Source organism: Lynx rufus, unplaced genomic scaffold, assembly GCF_022079265.1.
Source record: "Lynx rufus isolate CCGP_SWC_20201006 ecotype Redwood Valley unplaced genomic scaffold, mLynRuf1.p SCAF_11, whole genome shotgun sequence".
Lineage (NCBI taxonomy): Eukaryota > Metazoa > Chordata > Mammalia > Carnivora > Felidae > Lynx > Lynx rufus.
The window spans coordinates 54,324,915-54,352,843 of record NW_025814825.1 but is presented as its reverse complement, the minus strand read 5'-3'; the positions used below and the strand labels follow the sequence as shown (position 1 = coordinate 54,352,843).

The window sequence follows — 27,929 nt, the reverse complement described above, 5'->3', positions numbered from 1 at the left end:
GCTGCTCCCGCCGGGCTCTGCCCCGGAGCGGCGGGGCGGGCACGCGCGGTGGGCGGCGCGCGCTGCGGGGCAAACCGCGAAAAGCCCGCAAAGCCTGGCTGGCTGGGGATCGGCGTGGGGGGTGGGGAGACCAAGGAGGCAGGAGGTCCCGGGGCGGGAAAAGGACTCCCCGGCGTAGAGGGGCGGGCCCGTTGGCTGCGCAGGGCACCCCAGAAGCCCGCTCTAGCGCGCGCCCTCCCCGGAGCCTGGGGCTTCGGGCCCCTGCCCAGCTGCCCTCACGCTCCCTCCCCCTCCGCCCGTAGACCTGCTCCTGTCGGCGGAGGTGAGCGGCGGGGACCGCCTGGACTGTGTGAAAGCCAGCGATCAGTGCCTGAAAGAGCAGAGCTGCAGCACCAAGTACCGCACGCTGAGGCAGTGCGTGGCGGGCAAGGAGACCAACTTCAGCCTGACATCGGGCCTGGAGGCCAAGGACGAGTGCCGCAGTGCCATGGAGGCCCTCAAGCAGAAGTCTCTCTACAACTGCCGCTGCAAGCGGGGTATGAAGAAGGAGAAGAACTGCCTGCGCATCTACTGGAGCATGTACCAGAGCCTGCAGGGTACGCGCCCGCCGTCCTCGCCCCCCACCCCTCCCCCTCCCCCCTCAAAGGCAGGCGGGCCCCTCGGCCGGGTCCGCTGACCTCATCCGCGACTCGCTTCTCCCCAGCTGCAGAATGAGGACCTTTCATTGGCCCCCAGGGACAGCCGCAGCTGGTGTTTGCTGCCTCCCGAGCAGCATTGTTGGGGCCTGGTTGTTGGAAAACCCGTGAGGGGGTGGGGGACACCCCCGGGCCCCCGCTGACCTCTCTGAAACCTGGTCAGAGCATCCGAGCAGGAGCCCGTTAAAAGACTTGGCAGGAACTCACAACTTTTCTCCAAGGAGAGCTGGCTTCAGAGAATAATAATACAAAGACTTGCCCTGAATCGTGTCCGGACTCTCTCCCCTTTCTTCCTTTCTATCTATTCTGACATCAGATAAAGAATTAAGAATAAAAGGTCCAGTAGAATCTATTCTGTCTTAACCCCCCACAAACCTGATCAAAGGCAGATGTGTGAGAAAGCATTTGTCATCTTAGGTTCCCTGAGTCTTGAACCAGCTGGTGTGGTTCAAACCTCGGTTAACACAGAAGTGGCTTTGAGAGAAAAAGGACCACTTGTCACAACCATCCATTCCAAGGGGAATTTGGGGATCCTTGTGTGCCAGAGGTGTCTGAGGTTTGTAAATCTAACACAAACGTTCAGTGCATTCATTCTCCATGGAGACTCACACCAAGAATTTGTAACCTACAGACTTGACCTCTCAGCTGCCACTTCCTCCAGAACCTATGCCTGTTGAATAGCCAGCATACCCGCTTTCTGACCACATGCCACGTTTAAGAGCAAAGACACGGGGGGCCTCTTTTGGGTCACCTTTCTTCCATTGGCTCCTGGAGGCAAGCTGGGCTGGTGACATCACTGGTTTCTTCCTCTCGTATTTCATTCCTTTGCAAAGAGTGGGAGAGTTTTCTGGCAAGATCACGCTGGGTTGCTCTCCAGTGTTTTCATGGCACTCTGGGGAGAGCAAGGACAACAAAGGCGGAGGGAGGGAAAAATATCCATGGCCGAATAGATGCCTTTGAGATCTTTGAAAGTTTCAGCATCTTTTTGTTACACAATCATAGCATAATTAGAATTTAGATTCAATAACAACTCTCTGAAATATGCCTGCTTTCCAGATCTAAGCCCAGTCATTCTGTTGTTTTTAGGAAATGATCTGCTCGAAGATTCCCCTTATGAACCAGTTAACAGCAGATTGTCTGATATATTCCGGGTGGTCCCATTCATACCAGGTAAGCAGATTCGTGCTTCCACTCTGATGCCTCTGCCTGCTTGAAATCCATTGGCTTGCATTCGCTTTGGCTCTCAGATAGTGTATAAGTAGATATTGGAATGGCACAGTGTTTCTGGGAAATTAGAAATAGGATGATGATAATGAAGAGGCAGAATGCCTGGAGATGATTGTATGACTTGAAAGTAATTCTAAATGAAGTAATGTGGTGTGGTGATTTGAAAGGTTGGAGGGAGGTGATTTGGTTGCATTTTTTTTTTCACATTGAAATATGATTGGCTGGCTCTTGCATAGGGAGTGCTACTTCTGTCTGTAGGTGGCAATCATATTCCCTTCTTGCTACACACCATTCACTGTGCCTCCCTGCAAAGGGATCAGTTTAAATGATGCCACTTACTTTCCGAGACTTCTGAAGATAATCTTAGATTGTTGAAGAATCTCGGACGGACCCACGGGTCTGCCTTTGATTTGAAAGATTAAACTCTACCATTTGTTAACAATTCTATTTTTAATTTTTCCTGAGCAAGTGTGGGCATGTATAAAAGAATGTATTACTGCTCCAATGGCCCTTTAAAAAGTGGTCTCGCTTCCCGGGATTTGTTTGGTCTCCTTTTGCAGTTCTACATTTGTTTTGGAAGTGCACTGCGTTGTAGAATTACGTTTTTCATAACACTGGCGTTCAGGCAGCTCCATAAATAATGAGCAAGGTAGTAGTTTCTCTTAATGACATACAGATTCCAGACTGATGTTGCCTTTCTTTGTTTACAGTTAAGACATTTTCTCAAGTGTATACAGCCGTCACAGATTATATGTTTTCTTGGTGGTTCTACATGGCGGTTCAGGTTGAATTCTATGAGATGATGGTTTGTGACTGGTGAGGGTGTCCTGGTTTCTAACGTTTCTAAACGTTTTCTGTTTTCCTGCAGAAAGCCATAGACAGCCAAGGGAGTATGTAAATAGTGATACTATGTGTGGGTGTATTATACATACATTCACAGACATCCTTTGAGTACCTACTACGTTCTAGCCATTGGGATTTTGGCAGTGAGCCAGACAGATGTCACCCCTGCCCTCGTGAATCTTAGAGACAGCCAGCAACTGGCGTTTATTAAGCCCCTCTTATATTCCAGGCACGATGTTAAGAGCTTTTCATCATGAACTTAGGTAACAATCTTCACGTGAATCTTAGATATTATTATTTCCACTTTAGGAATGAAGCAGTTGAAGCAGTGTGAAGTCAGGAAACCAACCCAAGACCACAAAGCTCATGATCAGTGACACCAGAACTTAAACCTAGATTTGTCTGATTCTAGGCTTTTGTAATATCTGCCCCTAGCTGTTCAGGGCGCGGTCTTTTGACCAGTGGCGTGGACATCGCCTGGGAATTGGTTAGAAGCGTGGGATCTCAAGCTCCATCCCAGACCTACTGAATTAGAATTTGCACTTTAAGAAAATCCCTGGACTGGGTGCTTCATATACACATATAGCTTGAGAAGCATTCTTCTACATTATTCTGTTTTTTTGATTCAGAGGAAAAAAAGTGTGTGTTTGTGTGTGTGTGTGGGGGGGGGGCGCGTGCACGTCTACACGTTTTTTGGGATAAGATACAAGGGTATAAGTTTAGCACCAGAGGCATTCGTGTATTATCTAAACAATACTGATAATTTCCACTCCAAATCCCTACTAATGCTCCCTGTCCCCTTGGCCCCTCTAAGGCAGTGTCTCAAGCCCTGGAAGAAAGACCCACAGACACATCTGGGCTCTCATGGGAGCAAGTCTGTAGGAGCTGGGGTGGGATATGGCACACGGCATACTGGAGGCGAACCTGGCCTTCCTGGTCCTTTGAGGAGCAGTGCCTCTTGCCTGAACCTGCCCTGGGGAAGACTTACTCCTTAGTCTTTGTACTAAGATGCTTGGAGGGATTGAACCCCCCCCCCCCCCCCGTGTACAGTAGGAGTGAGGAGGTGGGCAAGGAAGAAGGTTCATTTGGGTTTTAATTTCAGAACTGCTATGGACTATAGGACTTCAGCAAACTCATTTTCCCTGTCGGGGTCTCTCTTGGCTTGGTATAATGAGACCACTGAAGTAAATAATCTCTAGTCCTGACAGCTCATGATTCTGATGGAAGATTGAAGTCACCTCCAGAACCCATTCACTGTGGTCTTCAATGGTGTTTTCAATCCTTGCATTCATTCTACACTTAAAAGGGCTTGGCCATTCTCAGATACCACTGGTTTGTCTGAATTTCTTTTATGAATTTTGGAAGTTCTTCTGCATGGACCAAGTTTCACTCATTCATTTTCTTGGATCCCTTTCTCAGCCAGGTTTCTTTTCATAGCAGATATGAGCCTGAGGTTGTGAGACCTGTCCTGCTGAGAACCCAGAAGTCATAATGAATTAATCAGAGCCAGGAAGGCCTTGTCAGGAGCTAGGTTTTATATCTCAAGGGCATTGAATTTAGGTTCCAGTGCTAATGAGCTTTGACCTCTGACAGTGACCATGTCCCCTGAGTGGGCCTAGGGAAGCCAAATGGAACCTTGAGAGGCTTTAAGTCATTGAATAATGCATCTTACCCAGTTTGGCATTTGTAGGATAGAGAAAGACAGAAGAGCAGGATGACGAATGTTGCTTTCGTGGTTTGAATCCGAGTTTCTAGAACATCTCTTCTGTCTTGAAAATCTCTCTGACGAAACCAGGACAACAGGGCCTCTGCCTTTTACAGATATGGTAGCAATCACAGTTTCCATATTTGGGTTTCTTTGCCTAATGTGCAGAGAATGTTTATCCACGTACATTAAATGTGAACTGAATTGTCTCACCGAACAAGACATGTTTGACTTTCTTGTGTTTCCATTTTCTTTGGACTCCTCAAACCCACAGCCATCTTTGCCATTGTTTACTTGATCACCAAAGGCTGTGTTGACGTGCGATCAGTGGCCTGGCAGGAACAAGGAAGGGAGGAAAAGAAGATAGAGTCTAAAACCTATCATCTCTGGTCTGAAGCCTGCGCTGCAGGAGGGAAATCAGACAGCCTAGTCAGGCGAGAACTGGGGAGCTGCAGTGGGGAATTGGAGGGACAGCCCTTGTGGAAACGTGTTGGTGGAAGCATTTGACCTTACAAACACTTTTAAGGGCTCAAGGAGGTGCCTTTGTTGTGGGTTGATGCCAGAGTGGTTCTTAGAGGTCTCAAATGGGAAGAACCAGACCGTGAGGGGGAGTGCACAAAGGAAGGAGGGAGCCAGTGCCAAAGGAGGTTGGAGGAGAGGAGAGAACACGGAAAAGTGTCTTGGGAGCCAAGAGAGCAGAGCCACGTGGGCATACGGAGCCCCAGAGGACAGACCTACCACGTCTGTTTCACCTCTACCGTAACTTTCTGCTCTTTTCACCTCGCCTTTTCTTCTTCGTGAAAGTCCTAGAAGCAGCAAAAAGTACATAGTGATTCGAAAGGGAGATGAACGTGTTGGCTGTGCTTTTGGACTCTCTTGGGGGAGAGCAGAGTAACAAGAAATTTGGAAGGCACAGTGGGTGCCAAGAAAAGCCTGAGGATGGACAATCAGAGGGGAATATAAGCACCTCTATGGCAGCAAGGGAAAAAGAGGGCTTCAGGGTCTAAAAGTATTGACTGGGAGGTTGGGTTTTGTAGAGAAGAGTCAAGAGACGCCAGCCTTTCTCAGACATAACCAAAGCCGATGGTACTGCAAACAAGAGACAAGATAGAGGTGGGGAAAGGGCGCTATTAGGATTTGAACATGCTGACTCTGGTTTGGGGAAAGACAAAGGTCTAGCTCTCTAGCTCTGTCATCATTTCCTGCCAAGTCCCAGGAGTGGCTTGGACCTTCCCAGGAAGCCTTAGGATCTTGACATTGGTTCCCACATACTTGGAAATCTATTGCTTCAGGAGAAGATGGCCCTAAACACTCTTTTGAGTATGGCTTCTCTTTTTCTGAATGATGTTATGAATAGTTAGCCATATTGAGCATTTCTGTTTTAATGTGTCATCGTATTTATGTCAGTATGAAAACAAAAAGCTTTCTTAAAACTTGTATATATCGAAGATGGGTCTTATAAGGTCCTGCGCTATCTTGTGAAATCAGGACAAGAGAGAGGTGTTTGTAAATACCAAGTACTGGGTGTCTGGTGGCCCTTTGCTTTGCACTCGGCTCTCCAAAACAACTCTAATCACGTTTTGCCAATAGTTTAGGACCCCCGCTGTTCCTTGTCTGGCAAACTCCTCAGCAGGCCGGCTGGCGCCTGCCCTCCTTCTACAAACCCCGTCACCTCCTCTGCACTCAAGCGCACCGAGCAGTCCATTCCCCAGGTATTCCATGTGCATTCGCTGTTTTGTGCCTTTGCACATGCTCTTGCCTCTGTTAGTGCCTCGACACGTAGATCCAACTTCATCTCTGAGGGCCGTGCTGGATTCCCCCAGACAGGCACCCTCTACTCAGGACTCTTTTATGCTGCATTTTGCTCTTGCCTTTATGATAGCAGTTTATCACAGTCTATTGAGCGGCCTTATGCATGTGTCTGTCTTTCCCGCTGGAAAGTTAGGGACCTGCTTGTTATGCCGAGTTTCCTGTCAGCATGGAGCATTCTTCCTGGCTCTGAGTAGCCATCTTGTTAACCATGGGTGCTTGGATATCAGGGAAGGGCCTTAGAGGTCTAGTCTGACCTTCTGTTTTTACAGAATTGAAGCTCAGAGGGGGGAAGTGATTTGGCCAGGGCCACACTGCCTGAGGGTGGCCTCTAAGACCTTTGCCAGGACATGGCAATGCCATAGGGGAGGCCAATGTTGGCCTCTTTCTGTTCTGCATGCTTTCTGGACAAACTTCATCCGTTCCTGGGATGGAAGCTACCGCTTAGACTGACGACTCAGTGCCTTCCCTCTAACTCCGGCCTCTTCAGAGCTCTCAACCAACATTCCCAGCTGTGTCCTGCACAACTCCGTCTCTCACCATCTCTCCCCTTTTCTCCTTACACCCTTCTCTTTCCGACTCTCCTGTCTTACATGTGACATTGTCTGCCTAAATCGTGAGCTTTGGGGTTACTTCCACCCTGTCTGCCATTCTCATTCCTCAGCCAGACCCATCACCAAGTCTTTTGCAGTCCACCGGCTGTCTTTTGAATTGCTCTCCTCTCTCCATTCCCTAAATATACTCAACTTGCACTTGAATGTTACATTGACCATCTTATTGCCATCACTGTGTCAAGTTCCTTTCAATCCAACCTGGCCTTCTCATTGGCAGGGCTTATCTTAGCACCCTGGTGACTGGTAGGAACAATCTGGCTTCAGTTTTCCTCCATAGATCCTTCCACTAACTGACTTTCCATCTCACCGCAGCTGCCCTGTGTCCAAACAAGCCAGGCCACTGTCTGCTGTCCCACCAGTGCCCTGGGCAGCTTCGTGCGTCCACACCTTTGTGGGTACCAGTGCTGGAGAATGAACTTATGCTCTGAGGCCTACCGGCCTGGGTGCATCCTAGCCCTGCCACTCACTTCGTTTTGGACACATCACTTGAGCTCACTGTACCTCAGGTTCCTCGCATATAAAATGAGATGAAGGTTATTACCTTATAGGTTCTTGTGGACTTGAAGACACTATATGTAAAATACTGGACAGAAGCATCGTTGATCCCCAGGAAGTCTCAGCCACTTTTCATGCGGTGCCAAGGTCACGTTAGCTGTTGGCTCGCTCCTGACTCCAAGACCGGGACTCTTTTCAGCAGACCTTGTTCCCTGGTCATGGAACAACGATTCTATATCTTGAAAAGGATGGCCATCCCAAGGCTTCAGGAAGGCTGCTCATAAACTACCTGGGACAAAAATGAAAAATCTATCCTTTATCTAAAGGGCCCTGGAGGAAAGGCCTGTCTCTTAATAACCCTGTTTGAGTCTTAACTTCCCTTTGGGGAAAGTCTTCCGTATTCCTGCTCTGAATCCCCCTGTTCCTCTGGGGCCCTGTTTTTATGTTCTTTGGTCAGAGGTGCCTGTGCTGCAGGTGGTGATAACCCGGGGTGGGGGCTCTTCCTGTGTTTAAGGATTCTTGTGATCAGCTTTCCCTTCTCAGCTTGACTGATTCCCATTCTTCTAACCTCTGCTCATAAATCTGCTCTCCAACGCCCCTCATAGCAGGAAGAATTACTGCTCCCTGAGAAGGGCATGCCTTAAACCTGGGAGATGCGTCCGTCTCCACAGGCCGTGCTGAGTACACTTACATTTCACTTTCGCAGACCATGACTTTCGGTTTTTATTTTCTCCTTCTCTTAGTCCCTCAGCAACTCATTTTTTTTTTTTTTGTAGAATAATAAGACATTACAAACAAGTAAAAAAGGAAAAGGAATTTAAATCAGCCTTAGTCACAGCTCCCAAAGATAGCCACTGTAAACATGTTGATATGAGACTTTCCAGAATGTGTTTTCCTTTAAATGTGAACGTGTATATACGTAGGTGTGTATACACACATCTACACACATATGTCTTTTTTTTCTTTTTCCAGAAATAAGGTAGTCATAGGCTACACGTACTTTCTTACTACCTGCATGTTGACCCGAGGAATGTATGTCTTCTTGTATCACTGACCACTTCCCGAAGGCAAACTTTATTAGATTAACTGTCAACCTCGAGAAGTTTCATGGAGAAAACAGCAGGTCACTCCAGGGTCTAGATACTTATGGCCAAGGCCTGAATGTTCCAGTGAGGGATGTGAAGCTAGAGAGAGCCAAATATTTTTGCATCGCAGGACCATAGGTCCCGTTACCGGAAGAGGGGAGATAAAACATCAGTAAGTGACAGGTAACGGCATGAACTGAAGATTGTGACAAGGTGCAAAATTATTTATAGCCAATAGGTCTGTCCTCATTCCTTCTCCTTAGTCCTTGGAAGTGTTTCTTTCTGCCATCTCTTAATTTTTCTGCTGCCCAAGCTTATTCTTTCCACAAGATGCTCTTTCTTGGGTCTCTGGGATATAGTACTGAATTTGCAAAAGAAGGTGTCAAGTCAGGATTGTTTGGTTCAGGAGTCAGGAGACTGGTGTTCTGTCTCCAGCTTTATCCCTCACTAGCCAGGTGACCTTGGGCAAGTGTCTGCCCTTTCTGAGAGGTAGCCACTCCTTTGATAAAATGAGGGCAGTGGACTAGAATGGTCTTTAACGTATTTTCCTTCCTTTTCTAAAGGGCCTGCATATTGAATCTTGAATTATTCTGGGACAGACTGTTTTTCTTTGCAGCAATTTCTTCATACCAAAGAAACTTGTGATCTTGGTATATATATTTTTCATATTACTAACACTTATAAAGCATGATTTATGCAATATATACCTTACTTGAACCAGAATGTGTTTAAAGCATCTCATTTGAATACATGGGAGAAAATGAAACAAAATAAGAAGTGAGTGGGAAAAGAGGGACAAGGGGAAAATGAGATAGGAAAGAGAAAAATGAAGCCAGGAGTGAGTTCAGTAGACACAATGCACGTCATAAGATTATATTTAAACAAATTAAATCATCAGAGGCGCCGTGTTTGTTTTACAGAGGGATAAATAAAATCCCTGGATTGTAGATGGAGTAGGACTTTTGGAGGTCATTCTCGTCCAATCCCTTTATTTCACTGATAAGAAATCTGAGAGTTCCATAAATTTCTAGGGCAGTAGAACATAAATTGTGCAGGACAGTGATGACAAGTAAAATTAGGTGTGTGTTTGTTTTTAAATTGATATTCGAAACTCTCCACATCCTGGCATTTCCCCACCTCCTTCATATTGTCCTTCCCCTGCTCAGGTCTGTGCACCTGTTCTGAAGCCATACTTGGTTTCTCCACAGTTAGGGTGAGAACCACAGCCATTGGCTTTCGTTCAGGAGGGTCGTTGTCTGTTGTTTTGGAATTGTTTCAGAATAAGGGTTAATTACTAAGTCTCTGTTTGGCAACAGGAGCCGATAGCCGGAAGGTTAATTTTCATATTTTTTCGGCCCCCTTCAGAGTTGTCTGCAGGGGAAAGTGAGAAATTATTTTTTGCTGTAAGCTCTCCCAGCCTTCAGATTAAAAAAAAAATTAATCTTTCATCTGGAATTTTTTGTTAAAGAAGCTAACCGCTTCCCGTAATTTAGAGACTCAGCTAGCTGGGTCAGTGATGAAAACGAATGGGTGATTTGCATAAGGGGCTAATTTATTATGTCCCCTGGGCATTTCTTTCATCTCTTTCCATTCTAATTAATGTTCTAAGAGGGTCTATCACCATATCAGAAATTAGGGGTGAAAGCAGCCATTGTTAACCTTTATTCTTATGATTTTTTATCTTCTGTGATCTTTTAACCATTTTCTTTTCATATCCAAGAATTTACATAGATAGGGCTGGGGAGTGTGTGGAGAGGAGGTTTTGGGGCTGTGCTCTTTCACGAGCTTTATTCAAACAGTAGGTTGTTGTAAAAAAATAAAAATGACTCCGGATAGCTCTCCAACCACAGAGGGATTTGCAAAACATACAGAAGGGCACAACCATGGTGCAGAATTGTTTCTAAATTCCAGGTCTCTAAAACACATATAAACATGTATATGCACACAGAGGGAGATACATTTGTACGTCTGCCTGTATTTGTAGTGTATGCGTGAATGTGGTTATCTATATTATTAAGCATTTCGCCTCCAAAAGATCTTCCTTGACATGTGTTGCAGTTGGTTCTGGCTGTGACAAAGGCAGCTGTGTGTGAGAGAGTGTGACACAGCTGAGGAAAGGCAAGAGAACAAGCAATTTCTTCGAAAATCAATTGCAATTTACTCCTACTAAATTGGCCCAGGGTCCGCCCCATCCAAGCATTAGCATATGACAGACTTTTAATCATTTGGTCAAATGGCCTATTTTTGGTCAAACCACAGTTCCCTCTGGGATGCTGCCCGTCAGTACTAGACCTCTGTAATCTCCAGACCTGCACTTTTTTTTGTTGCTTTTTTTAAGTGGAGGTGAGTGTGGGGAGAGAGTCCCCCGGGGTGTCCCGGCTGATCGTCCTGCACTGCCCAACCTGCTCATGGGCATTAGGTCCTTTCGGTCCCCCATGACACTTGGCAGCAGGTATTCTCTCTGATTTCCAAGACAGAGACCTGAGGTCAGAGAGGTTGAGTAGCTTTCCCAGGGCCACACTGCCCATGAGCGGAAGAGTGCAGATTTGTATCTTGTTCCTGTCTCCTTCTGCTGTTAAGTGATGAACTTTTCAACACAGGCCTGGACCCTTTATTAAGGATATGCTGAAGGGAGGATCTGCTTCTCTCCCTCCTTAATTCCCCGTCTTGCCTGCTCTGTCTTCCACCTTCAAACACTGTTCGACAAAGGGCCTCTAAAGTTGAAATACGAGCCAATCTCTATTATTTTAATATTTATCCCTGCATTCTGTGGGGTTCTTAATTGACAACCGAAATCCAGAACACGCACGCTATTAAAACCATTCCTGCGGAACTGCAGAAATATTAACCAAAGAAGCAATTTCTGGATTGTATCTTTTTTTCATTGCAGTGTGAGATGGAAGGCTTCTAAACTAGAGCAGAATGCCTAGGGCCATTTTTTGTCATGTTGTCATATAAATAGCATTACACAGTGGTAAAGAAAGGAATATGTAGTTTAGTCCCACTTTAAGGTGACCTAATATGCTATTCATTTGTCTTTCACCATGCTGGTACCACTTTCCTTTCCGTCCCTCTGAATGGTCTAAGAAGCACCATGCCGGCTGTTATTTCTATTACCCTTTGCACATTATCGTTTGGTATACAGTTAATAATGTATGAAAATAAGTATTGATTGCATTCTTTGTAGGAACAGGCCAGCAGGTTTCTTAAAGCCCATGTTTATGAAATGTTTCATTGATCCATGTTACTATGAGTTTCAAATGCAGAAGATACCAGGAAATCCATGAATTCTGGGGAGCCCTCGTTGGAACCACCGTTTTCTTGTGCCCTTGAAGGTAGTAAGTGGCGTTCGAATGGGAAAAGGGGTGACCGCACTGAAACTCGAACCATATTCCCCATGAGACGTCAAGAGGAATAAAAATAATAATAATTGCAACAGCTGAGAGAGGTCATTAACTAAGCGTTTCTCGTGGAATAATTTGTGTCAACCTTATTAAATGGTAGGTACGCTTAGCCCCACTTGGTGGATAAGGAAGCTGAGGTCCGAATAAGAAACTTGTGTAGGGGTACACACCTAGGAATTGGTTGAGCCACATTCTCATCCAGGAAGTCTGGTTCCAGAACCCAGGCTGTAGCCCCCATTTGCAAATATGTAAGAGGAGAGATAGTCTGGGAAAGTTAGGTGCACAAACTGCATGAAGGATTATTAGGCACTTTGTACTGACTGACAGATAGAGACAGTAGAGGCAGAGATAAAATATAATGCGTATATTTATTTTAGGGTAAAGAGAAGAGTTGGTCAGTTTCTGTGATCTCTATCAATTTTCAGTACTTCAGCGTGATGGAGTGACATTTCTGCCAAATTCCCTCATTGCATATTTATTTATTGAGAACTTACCAAGAGCCTAGTATGAAGCCTGGGTGATTCAGGAGTAAATAGGACCCAACCATTGCCTTCTAAAACTTTTCTTTTTGGTTTAGGAATAGGTATAAACAAAAGAAATCATGATGCAAAATGGTGAGTGATTGAGAAGAACTTCACCAGGCTCACAAGTAGCCCCAGGGAGGGCTATTCACCTGACTTGATGGGAGTTGTGGGTCAGAGAAGGCTTGCTGAAGGTGACTTGGGGCCGGGTTTTGAGGAACGGTTAGGAGTTTGGTAGGTAGAGATGGTTGGGGAGGGTATTCGAGGCAGGGGCAACGGCGTGGGCGAAGGCATGGAGTGTCCAGGGTGCTAGTGTTAAGTCGCTTGCTATGGCCGGAGCGCAAGGTACAGACTGTGGTGAGAGAAGAACGGGACAGAGAGGCGGGTTTGCCACACTCGGGGGCTTGGCCTTTGTCTCAGCAGAACCGGAGAAAGATCAACCGGACTCCTTTACCTCAGCAGTGCTGCATTTTTAGGTTGAATCATATGAAATTGCCACTTTTGGTAGGTCAGCGTGTTACAAAAGCAGTAGTCGCATCTGGTTCGGCTTAGTGCGTTCTGTGTCCTCAAAGCATACAAGGGCTCTGGGTGCTCCTAGACTAGAGGATGACGTAGGCCTGTTAGCATGAGTAGTAACTTCTTATCACACAGGGTACCTTCTGGGGAAGGAAACAGTGAGGCCAGGAGCCCTGTGCTATTAGCCTCCGTTCCTGGTACCTTCTTCCTGCGGGGAGAGAAGGTGCACCAGGCCCCAGGATGCAAAGACCAAGCGCGCACAGCTTCCCATTTAGATGCCAGCGGTGCGCAGAGGCGCGGGGGTCAGTGGGGCCGCCTGGTCCTCACAGGGTGGTCCTGGGAAGGCGGCTGGAGGCACCCGTAGAACAGATGACAGCAGAGCAGACAGGTGCCCGGAGGAATGAGTGCAGGAGGCAGAGCGGTCCGGAGCCAGGGCCTGGAGGGTCTTAATGATCGTGGTGGGAGAGAACGTCCCTGAAAATCATTCCTTATATGCTGAGTTGCCTGGCGGGTAAGAGGAGGCCTCCGCTGGTGGGCGGTGGGAATGTGGACAGTCTGGGCCCCCTGAGAGGAATGAGTCTCCGCCTCCCTTTCTGCGTCATCCCCATCCCAACCCCAGTGCTGCCCTCTGTCCTGGGCCCAGGATGGGCTTCTGCCTTTTCCCTTCGAGACCAGTGGCTCAGGTTGTCTCCTTGGATGGGAGGCATGGCCCTCCCAGCTTCTCTGTGGACCTTTCAACCCCCGTTGGGTAGTACCTGTTTAGAGGACTCGACATAGGGGCTTGTGTTTCCTCTGTTTTCTCTATACTATCTCATTCTTCTGGTGCCCTAATCCCGTGTCTCACTTGGCTGTTTCCTGCAGCAGTCTCTCAACTTGCTTCAGAACGTGTCGCAAGAGAGTGTCTGAATAAAAACTCAAAGATCCTGAATGCAAGGAGCTGTCTTAATTGAAAGAGATGCCCGCTCACCCCAGGGCACGCCTGGCGAGGGAAGGATTGAGGAGGGGCGGCCGCTGGAACTGGAGCTGGTAATTACTGCAGCTCACAGAGCTGGGTCTGAAGAAGTGACCGGACCCTCCCCTGTGTCCTTTCTTGAGCCCAGGGTGTGTTTATGACATTGTTTTCATGCTATTGTCGGAGGGGGAGCAGGGAGAGAGGGCGCTGCCCTTTTTGGCTGTAACTGATCTCCGGGTAGGAACGCACCCAGAGCTGGGCAGCACTTTCCCACATGAAGAATTAGCAGGCAGACCATCTGCCTTCATTCCAGAGATTGGGGTGGGACCGGGGAGGGGCAGGAGATGAGGTCCTGATGATCCGGGGAAATTATGAAATGTCTAAGAGCAGAGGCACAGAGCAAAAGTCTGGGGGTTAAGCACGCCCAGATTTACGTTCCACGTTCCAGCACTTACTAGCTGTGGGAGCGCGGGTAAATAGTTACCCAGTTCTAGGTTCTGTATCTCAAAATGGGGATAATAATAGTATCTAATGCATAAGGTTATTGGAGGTAACACTTAGGAAGAGTGCTCAGAAGCGCCCAGTAAATGGTGGCTGAGTGACTGCCAGTCTCTACCTCCCTTCTTCCTCCTCTCCCAATGTATTAGCACGAAACAGGAATGGTAGATTATTTGAGTGGATGTAGATCTCTTCTGCTCTGAAAACAAACAAACAAACAAACAAACAAACAAACAAAACCAAAATGACAAGGAGAAAAAAGAGAGGGAGACTTTAATAGCCGTATCTGAAGTGAAGATCACCAATTCAGTTCAGTCCAAAACATGGATTATCTACTCTAAAGTAACAGTAGTCACATTCTTGGAGAACTCTCTCTGTGCCTGGCACTGTGCTGGCTTCTAGGGACATGGTGGAGAACCAGAAAGAAAGCTCAGGGCAGAGTGAAGTGCCACGGAGGGAGAGGGGAGGAGGAGGAAAGACGAAAGGAACTCGATGGTAGAAAGAAAGTTCTAGAAGGAGGTGGCAGGGACTCCTGGGGTGCAGGGATCTGGGGAATGATTCCAGGGGAGCCAAGGCACACTGGTGGGAAAAGTAAAGGTGTTCACCCAGCACGGAAGTTTATACTGGATATGCTGATTCTGTGTTGAGTGGATGTGGGTGTGGTGAAAGCCTAGCGGGTTTTTATTACTATTATTATTTTCAAGGCTGTTTAAAAAATGTAATGTTTGCAAAACAAAGTGGAAACAGTCGACGCATTGTTTTCTCTTAGTGGTGTAGGGTTCACGGGCTGTGGGTACTTTTTCATCCTTGTCTTCCAAATTGTAATTTTCAAAGATGAGACGTTTCATATTCAAGAGTTTCCTTTGTCTGAAATAAATTATTCATTTCTACCCAGTTTCAGAAACAATGAACATAATACTTAATGCATCACAATTAAGCGGGTGTAGTTTCATATAAAATTATGTTCTATGCATTTTGGTGGCAAACAAAGCAACGTCTCCTGTATCTTGTCGACACTTGTTCCTCATAAGCAAAACATAAAGATTAGAGACTCAGAAATGTGTTTGCTTTCCTCTCCTGGTGGAGGAGGGATAAGTTTAGACCCGGGCAGCCTCATTTTGACATTTCCCAGCTGTTGGTGGCTACCTCGCTCTTGCAGAGAAAGCGAAGTGACTGCTTCTATATCGTGCATGGGGTCAGGTGAGGGTCAGAATTCTTGAACACGACCCATTCATCCTAGTCCCCTTTGTCTGGATTTGAGATCTCTCTGGAATCCTCTCACCGAAGGGCATTGGCTGGGAGTGACTTACTTTTGGGGTTGGTGGCCACTGCTGTTTGAATGCCGGCTGCTTTGTCACGGGTACCTTTACCAAGGGTCCGGCTCTTGGAGTACCCTTCTCGTGACAAGGACTCCTTGCGAGAGCAGGCATTGCCAGCTGGGGGTGAGCTCTCCAGAGTAATAAGCCTCTTCAGGCTTGAAGGTTTAGCTGTGATGGCCCCCAGGCATGTTTTTGAGATGCCTCCAACTCAAGTCCCAGCCCCGAGGTCAGAGTCAAAGCTGGCTGTGGTTGCCAGAGAGCAGTTGTGAAGACATTAATTGTGAAATGCCTGCCGTCTGCCCAGCAGGAGGGTTCGCGATGCCTTCATAGGTTATTTCGTCTGATGCTCACAAAAGCCCTGAGCGTTGGCCCGGAGTGGGGGAGTGGGAGTGGGGAGGATTACTCACGTTTTACGTGAGAGGGAACCAAGAACTCAGAGAAGTCAGATGGTGTGCCTTAGGCTGCACAGCTAGCTGGTGGAGGACCCGGAACATGAGCCAAGTGCATCCAGCTCCAAAGGCCTAGCTCCTTTCATGCCCTTCCGCTTGTCGCCTGTTTGATTGTGAGGTCAAAACCCAGAGCAACCAAAGCAAGATGGATTCTCAGCTACCTCTGGTCTAAGCACTGGTTTGTATTTGAACGGGGAAAATGACGTCTTTCTAATTTTAGGGAGACTTAGGAAGAAGTCTCTGCACTTGGCCAGAAGTTTTCCCAGATGCTTCCGTGTTCTTGACCCTAGTTTAGTTTGTTGAGCGCCTGCCATGACTGGCGGGACTGACCTTGGGCCCCCAAGGATATGGGCCCTCTCGCGGTCTTGGCTTCCTCTCGAGTGCTGGTGCCACACTGAGTCCCTTGCTCCCACCAATATTTCCTGCGTGGGGTTCAGAGGACCCTGGAGTCTGCACTCTCAATTTGAGGAGCTCCTTTTTAGAGTTTATCCATGTAACTGCCTGCTGGATGGTTCCGTGAAGACATTCTGGCTAGAAGTCTGGCAAGTTCCCTATTAAGCTTGCCTTCTCTCTTCAACCTGGGGTGGGGGGGGAGGGGAGGGGAGGCAGAGGCATGTTAGCATCTTAGGGAGGTGTTTTTCTATTTTGGGGGGAGCAGCGCCTGTGGTGGAAAGAATGTGGATTTGGAGTCGGGCCTGGGTTTGCATCCGGACTTCATCAGATCATGACTTAGGCAAGTTATTTCTGTCTCAGTTTCTTGATTTGTCAGATGTAGATAATATCTGCTCTGCAGAGTCACCGTGAGGTTGGGATCTCAGTGGTGTGTGTGTATAACGCACTGTGCGGGGGCCTCAAAATGATAGAAGTTCTTTTCTTTTAATGCTTATTTATTTTTGAGAGAGAGAGTAGGGGCAGGGCAGAGAGAGTGTTGGTCAGAGGATCCGAAGCAGGCTCTGCACTGTCGGCACAGAGCCCGACGCGGGGCTCGAACTCATGAACCGTGAGATCACGACCTGAGCCGAAGTCGGAAGCTTAACCGACTGAGCCACCCAGGTGCCCCTCTTTTTTTTTTTTTTAAAGTTTATTTATTTTTAGAGAGAGGGCGCCAGTGAGCGTGAGTAGGGCTGGGACAGAGAGAACGAGAGAGAGAATCCCAAGCAGGCTGCACACTGTCAGCACAGAGCCCGACGCAGGGCTCGAACTTGTGAACCGTGCGATCGTGACCTAAGCCGAAGTCGGACGCTTAACCCGGGCGCCCCTTGAGAAGTTCTCACTGAGAAAATGAGAATGCACTCATTGGCCTTGAGACATCTCGCTGCACCGAGGGAAGGCGTGTGTGAGGATGGCCCTTGTCCTGGCTTTCCAGTTTGCTATCAGGTTCTGTGGCTGCTTCTGCAGACCCATTCGTGCCTTTGTAGTCGCAGTCTTGAGATGAACGATCGATGACCCACCGCCTGTTTCCTGTGTGATACAGGGCGACCACACCCCGTCGTATGCGCCGGCTGCCTGCCTCCCTTGTTATAATCTGCAGCCCTGCCTTTTGGGTGCTTAATTTTCCCCAACCTTCCCCGCAGCCTGGCACCTGAGCGGAGGGTCAGTCTTCGACTTGTTCCTCCACACACCCTCTCCCTTAGTTAAGAGAAAGTGCAGCACACACAGATGGACCTTCCAGAAAGGGCTCTTATGCAGGTCCAGCCGGCGCTCGGCTCATGCTGTGGTGAACCCTGGAGACTGAGGGAAGGAGAGTTCTTGCGGGTTCACACGCAGGGTGAGTATCCTGACTCGAATGGGAATTTTCCTACTAAGAGCAGGACCAGATAACTTTTTAGATAAGCACTCTGATGTGGGCCAGAAATTCCGGGCAAATATTTACCCTAGATGTAAAACACCAAGTTAAATGTTGTTTAGAAAACCTAAAATAGAAAAATTTATACTCGGGGGTTTATATTTGGTCATTGTAAACACAAAACAAAACAAAAGGACTGTGTTGTTTTCTGTTTCTTCTGTGCGGCCTCTTAGAATACAGAATGATGACAACGCGGTGGCCTCCCTTGCCTGCCCGTTCCTGTACCTTCCCCTTGCTTGTTCAGCCTTCTTCCGTGTTCTCCTCTCAGAACATACCTCCCCCCTGACCAGAGTGACTCTGGTGACTTTGCTCTGTAATCCCTGACCATGGACTTGGCCCCGTCTCACCGGGGGGAACCTCATGAATCTCCACATGCTGAGCGTGGATGCCGGTGTTTCCAGGCTTTCCTCCCCACCAGCTTCCAGGAGTAAAGGAATACTATAGACTGTGGCGTTTAAACTCCCAAAGGACTGGCCTTGGGGACTTGAGAAATTCTTGGCATGTGTCAAGTCCCTGGGTTTGAGTCTCTGAACGTCCCATTAAATAAGTTGCTTCTTTGGCTAGACCCTTCTGTTCCTCTTTGGCAATGCACAGTCAGTGTATGGGTCAGACCATCGGTTCTAAGCTAGCAAGTTCACGTATTTTGTGCTGTCATTGTCCTGTGGGGGAGGGGTATGAAACTCTGAAAGCTGTTCCCAACCCAGCTGTGTCGGTCGAAAGTTGTTGTGCAACAAACAGATGACTTCCCCGGGAACTTCCTGTTCTGACCTGCCACGTGCCCTTCCGTGATTTGTCAAGGATCTTTGGGTGACTTCAACAAATCGTTGACAACATTTTTAAATATCAAGTTTTAAAATACCAGCAAATATTTAGCAAGCCAACCTTTGTGGGCGGGGCATGGTGCTGGCTCCTGAGGGCTTGGGCACAGACAAGACAGATGAGGCCCCTGAACTCATGAAGTTTACAGTCTAGCAGAGGAGACATGGTGAATTAAAACAAGCATTTTTTGATGGCAGTGAGTACTCTGAAGAAGACAGACCGCTGTGACAGCAAATGGAAGGGAAAGGGAAATCCCGTCACACAGGGAAGTGAGGAGGGAATTCTTGGAGGCGGTGACTTTGCCCTGAGACCTAAATGTCAAGGAAGAACTGACCATTCTCCTCACTGGCTGAAGTGCAACATTAGAACGCCAAGGGCTCTAGGGGGGTAAAAGGCTGGTGCAGTTCTTCACGAACAGGGATGCCAGGCTCCTGGGAGCCTGTGTGTCTTTGTCTCTGATGATCACCTCTTGCCGCCTGGGGCAGGGAAACAGTGATGGGGTACAGATCACCACCAGGGGTTCCACTAGGTACCTGTGGCCGGAGGGCGGTTGGTGGTGGGAGCAGTGAGAGGCTTTAGGGCCATTGCATCTGCTTTTGGGGGTACTCGTGTAACTTATACCAAAAAGGCATCCATGGCCGCATCCCCCCACTCCAGGACTCTGAGATGCGAACAGAGCAGCTGTCTGAATTGGAGACTGTATCTGGGTGTGACCAAAGTGACCAACTTTGCCCTGTTGCCTTGAAAATGTAATTCTTCAGTGACAGTTCTTTGTTGGGGGCTGGGTTCCTATTCTCTGTTGATTCGTCTCTCTTATAAAAAGAATGCAGAGGGAAATAATTCTAGAATGTTGGAGTTGAAAGAGTCTTTTATGGCCCCCAAGTCCAGGTGTCGGTGGATGCATGGATGACAGAACAGGAGACCAGAATGGTTAAGGAGCGAACTGGTCCAGGAGCAGAGTCCCACACTTCTTTCTCTGTCCTCAGTAGACATATGCAGAATGTCCAAGTAAAATAGGCCTGAAGGGTGGGGAGACTTGAAGCTGTGACGACTTTGTCCCTGCCGGCATCTGGACTGTCCTCGGAAAAGGAATTCTTAAGTAATTGGCTTCGTGCCCACTTCTCTGGCCTCATCTTGTCTCATTCTCTTCCAGAAGGGCACAGGGACTCTGTAGTCACTCTGCCTTTTTGCTGCCCCTCAAATACATCAAGACTACCTCTAACAGGCTTGCCTAACAAAGGGAAATTGTTAGCTCTTGGAATTTATAATACATCCAGAGGTAGGGCAGATTTCTGGCACTGTCCCCAAGAACATGACTTCTTTTTTTTTAATGTTTATTTATTTATTTTGAGAGAGAGAGAGAAAGCATGTGTGCACAACAGTGGAAGGGGCAAAGCGAGAGAGGGAGAGAGAGAATCCCAAGCAGCTTCTGTGCTCTCAGCACAGAGCCTGACTTGGGGCCCTGTCCCACGAACCATGAGATCATGACCCGAGCTGAAATCAAGAGTCGGACGCTTAACCCATGGAGCCACCAAGGGTTGGCTTGTGAACCCATGGAGTTCACAAGGGCACCATGTTCTTGTGCCCCAAGAACATGACTTGACCTTCAGTCTCGGATCTGCCCCTTTGTATTAGGGTATCGTCCTCAGGGTGCACCCTTCCCTGGAAGAGTGACATCTTCCAGAAGCTCCGCACTTGTCCCTCAAGGTCACAAAAGGGCCTCAGCATTTCCAGACATCTCAGCCTCACACATGCCATCCTTGGCCAGGTACTTGGTGATATAATGGTGCGCAAAGTCAGATTGGCCCCGCCTTCATGGGGTTTATAGTCTAGCAGGGAGAGAGACACAAATACGTGGAAAATCCCAAGCGTAACAGGCGCTCTCAAGGTGAGGCTGGTGGTAAGAGCCTGTAATAGGGATCAGATGTGGGCTGGGTGGGAAGAGCCCTCCAGGCAGGGAAAGGGCAAGGCCAGTGGTGTGAAGGAGCAGGCCCTGGGGAAGGCCAGTGTGAGATGAGACTGAAGAAGTGGCCTCAGGCTGGTTAGGACTCCGCGGGGAGGAGCAGGCCTGCATTCTCAGCCTGTGTGCCTAAACATCCGAGTGTAGTGTGGCGGGAACTGTGGGGCCTGCGTGGTTTGCTCAGCCATTGTCGTCATTGTCACATTTGGGGACCGACTACACCCATCTGTGAAAAAGAAGCTTCTGGAGCACGAGTGCTGGCATACTAGGGATTTAATTCATTTACTTTTCAAAGACAGCTCCACTCTTTTAGGCTGGCCCCTCCACTCTCCCAGCCTCAGCTGTGACCTGGGCTCGTATTCATGCCTGCCCTAGGTACCTTATAGCCTTGTTGGCAGGCTTGCTTGAAATGACACACGGCAAATGCTTTGTGAACTCCACGGTTCAAAACCAAGTTGTTTTGGGTGTTTTGATTTTCCTTCAACTGTGGGAAGAGATACAGATTCAAGACAGTTTGAAACCATGAGTCCTAGAACTTTGGGGCCGGAGGGAACCTGAGGGAGCTTTTGGTTAAACTGTCCAAGGTGAGATGTGAATTGTTGAGGCTGTCTACCAGCTGGGGGTTTGACGTCATCTCAAGGCTGGCTACCTCCTGTCTTCTGTGGGCAGCGGGTCCCCTCCATGCCTTTTAAGACTCCAGGGGAACTAGCAGCTGTTCCTCTACCCACCTGATTGGAGCAAAGCTGGGATGTTGTAAGTGAGGCTCAGGTCTAGAGACTGTGGGTCACTTGGCCCCAGCCTTACAGTGGGAGAAAGGCAAAGCCCCACCGTCTTCTAGTCTCCAGCTCTGTGGCTGCTCCCCTCTTCTCCCCCTTCTCCCTCACCCCACCTGGACCATGTTCCAGAGGAGTGTAAGTACATAGATCTGTCTGATTCAGCCTGTGGAACACACCATTGGCTGCCCGATTTGCCTCATATATTTTTCAAAGGGAACTACTGTGGGGCACCTGAGTGGCTTAGTCGGTTAAGCGCCGACTTCGGCTCAGGTCACGATCTCATGGTCCGTGAGTTCGAACCCTGCATCCAGCTCTGCGCTGACAGCTCAGAGCCTGGATCCTGCTTTGGATTTTGTCTCCCTGTCTCCCTGCCCCTCCCCCACTCATGCTTTGTCTCTCTCTCTCTCTCCCTCTCTCTGTCTCTCTCTCAAAAATAAATATTTAAAAATTAAAAAAAAGAAAAGGAACTACTGGGGTTAAAGAAGTCTATAAAAGCATCACTGAGTAATTGATTAATTCTACAAGTATTTTCTGAGTGCCTTCTTTGAGCCAGACATTGTTCTCTATGTTGAGAATATGGTGGGAACATGCCAGATAAAGGTCCTGCCCTTGAGGAGCTTCCCTTCCATCTGGAGGGGAGGTAGATGATAAAGGAATATGTAATGAAGACAAAGGGAAGTTACGGGGTAGAGAGTGAAAGGGGGTAGGCACTACTTTAAATAGAAGAAGCCCCCTCTGGTGAGACATTTGACCAAAAGTCACAGTAAAATCTGGTAAAGTGACTTTGAGGTTGAGAAGCAGCCAGTGGCCAGGCCCAGTGGGGGGGGGGGGGTGGGCCAGGTGGGACCAGGGAACAGAATGACAGGTCAGAATGCAGTGGAGCGAGTGAGGGTAGGAGAGAGCCAGTGAAGGGCTGGTCACCCCCTGGCTGGGGGGCCTCGTGAGCCATGATAAAGACCGGGATTTATTTCAAGTGTGATGAGAGGCTCTTGGAGAGATGAGAGGAATTTCGATAGGGTAATGGCATAATCTTATCTAGTTTTAGAAATATCTTTGGATTGTGGGTCTTGGTTCTTGTAGGGCAAGAGGAGAAGCAGAAATCCTGGTTAGAAGACTGATGGAGCACCAACTCCAGAGCGGATGGGGACTCACACTGCATTAGTGATAAGAAGCAGTTAGTTCCAGGCAATGCCCAGGATGTACTGATGGGGGGTGAGAGATAAAGAGGAGTCGGGGATGACTACTGGCCAGTGTTGGTGTTGTCATTTACCTGGATGAATGGTGGTTCTGTTTTCTGAGGTGGGGAAGACCAGGGGTGAGTGTTATTTTTGCTTTGGGAGTCGAGCGTTTAGACTTCTATTTTGGACATACTGACTCTGAAATGCCTTTTGCTGTTCTGAGCAGATGTCTTCCTGTCTGCCTCTCTGGAATTCAGTCATCATGGAGCTGTTTGTTCACCCTGTCCATATTTTATGCTTTTACCGCATAGGTATTTCCATGAATGGTAATCCACTCTGGATGGGTGTTTAGGTTAGTTCCTTGCTTTTGAGATTACAAATAATGCTGCAATAATACTTTTACTCTGTCCTCTCTGTGCATAAATGGGGGGATTTACCCTTATAAATAGAACTACTGGGTATTTTGGACCATGCACATTTTTCGGGTAACAGTTTTATTGAGATATAATTCACATTATCGTTCAAGGAGACATACGGTTTCACCCTGTTTTTAAATCCTCCAAAGCTAGATTTTGTTTTTAAGTAGTCAGTACATTTTCAATTTACTAACATACCAAACCAGCTTCTCTGCTAATCCCTCTGGGTTGGTGTCCTTTTTGCAGATGTGTAGCTTTCTTTTTTTTAACTATTTATTCATTTTGGGGAGAGCACAAGCGGGGGAGGGGCAGAGAGAGGGGGAAAGAGGCTCTCTGTGCTGATAGGCTGACAGAAGCTAGCCTGATGTGGGGCTTGAACTCATGAACTGCGGGATCATGACCTGAGCTGAAGTCGGATGCTCAACTGACTGAGGCACCCAGGTGCCCCGTAGATGTGTATCTTTTAATAGTTACTTCATCAAGTGTCTGTGCAGAGTAATCATTGTCTTTATAAACACTTTCTTCTTTTTTTCAACTCATAGACTGTCTATTTTAGAACAGTTTTAGATCTACAAAAAATTGAGCAGGTAGCCCAGAGAGTCCCCATGTATTTTCTCCCCTGAGTCTTTCTTGAATTAGTATGGTGCATTGTTTCAATTAATGAGCCAGTGTTGATACTTATTATTAACTAAAGTCTCTATTATATGTTACCATTCCACTTTATGCTATATGGTTCTATGGGTTCTGACAAATATATAGTGTCCTGTATCCACCACTACAGTATCATACAGAATAGTCTAATTGCACTAAAAACCATCTCTGTTCCGTTGGTTTCTCTCTGCCCTTCCCCTGAGCCTTTGGTGACTACTGATCTTTTCACTGATTGCCGTCTGTAGTTTTGCCTTTACCTGAATGGCATGTGGTCAGAACCATACAGTCTTTGAGACTGCCTTCTTTCCCTTAGCAGTTGTACTTACGGTTTGTCTATATCTTTTCATGACTTGATGGCTCGTTTCTTTCTATCGCTGAATAACGTCCCATTGTCTGGATGTGCCACGGTTTGTGTATCCTCTCTCCTCTTGAAGGATATCTTCCTTCTAGCTTTGATTGCGTTCAGTTTTTGGAGATTGTGAATAAAGCTGCTGTAAATAGGTGTGTTCAAATTTTGTGTGTGTGTGGATATACGTTTTCCACTAATTTGGGTAAATGCGTAAGAGTGTGATTGATAGACTGTATTCTAGGTCCATGCTCAGCTTTGCAAAAACTTCCAGACTGTCTTCCAAAGCGGCTGGACAATTTGTGATCCCACTGGCAACACGAGAGCGCTCCTATCCTATTGCTCTGCACCCTTGTCAGCATTTGGTGTCATCAGGTTTTTGGATTTTAGCCATTTTAATAGGTTTATAGCGGTATCTCATGGCTGTTTCATTTTAATTTGCAGTTCCCTAATGGCATGTGATGTTGAATATCTTTTCATATGCTTATTTGCCATCTGTGTATCTTCTTTGGTGAGATGTCTGTTCTGGTCTTTGCCTCATTTTAACAATTGGGTAGTTTGTTTCCTTATTGCTGAGTGCAATATTTTGGGTACATATCCTTTATCATGTATGTGTTTCGCTGTGTTTTTTTTAACATTTGAAAATGTCTTTATGTAGTCTTCATTTGTTAAGAAATGGATGGACTTTATTTACAAATGGCCTTCCATCAATACTATTTTTTGTTTTTTGTTTTAAATTTTACTTATTTATCTTGAGAGAGAGAGAGGTGGGAGGCAGAGAGAGAGGGAGAGAGAGAATCCCAAGCAGGCTCTGTGCTGTCAGAGTGGAGCCTGATGCGGGGCTTGATCTCTCAAAGCGTGAGATCAACGACCAGGGCTGAAATCCAGAGTCGGGTGCTTAACTGACTGAGCCGCCCAGGTGCCCATTAGTCTTCATTCTTGAATAATTTACCTGAGTATTATGATATTCTACTTTGCTAATTATTTTCTTTCAGCAATTTTGCAACACCATTCCACCACCAGTTGGCATCTGTTCTTGCTGATGTGAAGTCTGTTGTCGGTCTGTCGTTCCTTTGACCTGTCTTTTTACTGTTCCTTCTTTCTAGTAGTTTAAGAATTTCCTGTTGTTTTTGTCCACTGATTTCATGGATATTTAGTCTGGTTTAATTTTTAAATTTCTCCTATTTGGTATTAGGCACATTTGATTTTTTTTTTTTTTTTTCTATCTGGATATTTGTATCTTTGTTTAGTTCTGGAACATTCAGTGATTCTTCTAATACTTTTCTGTTCTCTCAAATTGTCTTCCTTTTGAACTTCTGTGAGACAGAACTCTTATCCTGTCTTCCATATCTAAGAACTTTGGATTCATGTTTTCCATTTCTTTATTTCTCTGAGGTATACTCTGAGTCAGGTCTATAGGCCCTGCCTTCCTAGTTAATTCTCCCTTTTGGGTTTTGTTGAATCCATCTATTGAGTTATTTATTTCAACAGGTATATATTTTCATTTTAGAATTAGGGTATACATATTTATATATATATGTATATGATTTAATCCTACTCCTTTTTATGAGACATGTTCTGTGGTTTCCATTTTTTCTATCTCACTGAACATATTAACATATTTTCTTAAAGTCTCCTTTCTGATTGATCTCTTCTCTTTTCCTCCCATTTTTTTGCCCCTGCAGACTCTATCATGACTGTTTATTTTGCCGTGTGTTTCAATATTTCGACTATAAGTTCGTCTTCTCAGGAGTGGCTTTCCCCAGGAGTCCTGTGTAAGGTCTGGAAGGCAGTGTAGCTCATTGCACATCAGTCAAGTCTGGAGGTTTGGAAGTCTGTTTTGAAAATCTGACTCAAATCAGAGATGATTTCTTTTCAATTCCACATTATATAAAAAGTCACTTAAGCAGGTGATGATGATTTGTCCCCCCAAAGCTAATCTGTATACAGTAAAACATGTCCGTTAAAATCATCTTACTTTGCTTCTTTCATTATTTGAAGAGAGGAGGTGTCCATGAAAATAGAATTTTAATGATAGAGAACCCCTTCAAAAATTGCCCCTTTTTTGCTTCAGAAAGCGCATTTAATACCACAGAGTCTTGAAGTAATCTATATTTGTTTGGCTGGGCCTTATTGGTTTCACGGGTTATGGGCCAGTTTTAAGTGAATTCTTTGGCTTGGGATCCACACATCATGTGAAGAACATCCTCAGGAATCCACAGTCTTACAAAATTCAAGCTTCTTTCCCCAGGGTGTGAGCAGAGATACTTTGGGCCTGTTTTTAAGATCTGAGCCTTCCGGGCCGCCGGTTTTAGGGCAGGGAGGTCTTTGCGAGTCTCCCGGCCAAGGGCCTGTGACCATGGTGGCTGCTCTCTCATGTTCTCAAGATGGGCTACACGTTGGAATCAACCAGGGAACTCTGGTGTCTGATGCCTGGACCCCACGCCCAGAGGTTTTTGAAAGCTCCCAGGTGATTCAGAATGTGTAGCCCAAGTCGAAAATCATTGTTTCGTAAACAATGTTGTTCTATTGTTGTTCTATTACATTTAGTACTTCCTGTTTTTCCTTTTCTGTTTTTTTGGGGGGGACTGAATGGGGAGGGTTGTATACCTGGATCAGCTCACGTTACCATACTGATCATAAACGAGAAGCACCAAATTTTAACCAGCGTGCTTAGATAAAAGGATGGAAACAGAAGGTTTGAGAGGCCTTCCTGGCTTATTGAATTCTTCCCACAATTTTCAATTTCTCTGCAAAAGATAACTCTTTTCCTGGCCTCCTCTCCCCCCTTCATTTCTTTGGGCATGTGTGCTTATCACATATCTTTAATTAAAATGAATTTATAGTTTGGGGCCGAATTTAAGTTAATGGTATTCTCTGCTTCTCCTTTGTGATACAAATATTTGAACATATTCTGTAGTTGGAGAATATATTACAAAGTAAGTTAAATTTAAGAGGCATAAGTGTAGTCAGATTTTAAATGTCACCTAGGAAATGATGGGAATTGTTTTTTAGGGAGGTGGATAAAAGTAGATCGTTTCAAAAATCAAGGAGAGAAGTGATATTTAGAAGGGTAGTAGTTTTTCTAGTTGATTTGAGAAAATACATTTGATATGAATGTGATTTGTGAAGTGGAAAGAGGGCCATTTTTGAAGGAGTTCTTTGTTATTTAAAACTGTTTTCGTGGATACTTTCTCTCCCCAAATAATAAAAGGATCAAAGTATGGCAGTTTGAAGGACACATTTTATTGTAGATAGATTGGGGTTATTTTTTTTTTTTTTTTTTTGAGGACAAATTGTTGTTATTTGCTTAAGTGACTTTTTTGTTCGGGGTGGAGTTTAAAAGGAATAATCCCTGTGTAGAGTCAGATTTTCAAAATAGGTTTTTAAAACTGCAGACTTGACTCCGGTCTATGCTGAGGTACATCTGTGCATAATTGTAACCATAGACACTTGTGTCCCTAAGTATGTACATCTGCAAATAATTGCACTTTCAGTTGCCAATGCACAGGATGGGTTTTAGGCTAGGTCTAAATAAGAACAGTGGGGAGATAAAGCAATTATCTGGATAATTCAAGCCAAAAAAACAAGAATTCCCCATGTTATAGCTTCAATTTTCTGGATATTTCAGTGGAGGGGATGTTTTGATTGAAATCATCTGAGTAATTGCCACAGTTTTCCACTTCACTTTGTATGTGTAAACACAGCTGTTGTGTGATTGACATTCTTTTTTTTTTTTAAGTCTCCCTTTTGGAAATCACCATTTTTCCAGATCAAAACTCTTGCTCAGGAATTGGGTACTTGA

General features: G+C 46.3%; 1 protein-coding gene across 1 annotated transcript in view; it reads left to right on the top strand.

Moving 5' to 3' along the window:
• The first annotated feature begins 409 nt into the window (after window positions 1-409).
• The window catches only part of GFRA1 (GDNF family receptor alpha 1), a 208,667-nt gene continuing 181,147 nt past the window's right edge, over window positions 410-27,929 (top strand). The window contains exons 1-2 of the mRNA XM_047073494.1: window positions 410-596; window positions 1,782-1,865. Coding sequence (XP_046929450.1) covers window positions 488-596; window positions 1,782-1,865 — 193 coding nt within the window. The 5' untranslated portion in view covers window positions 410-487. The remainder of the gene's footprint in view (window positions 597-1,781; window positions 1,866-27,929) is intronic.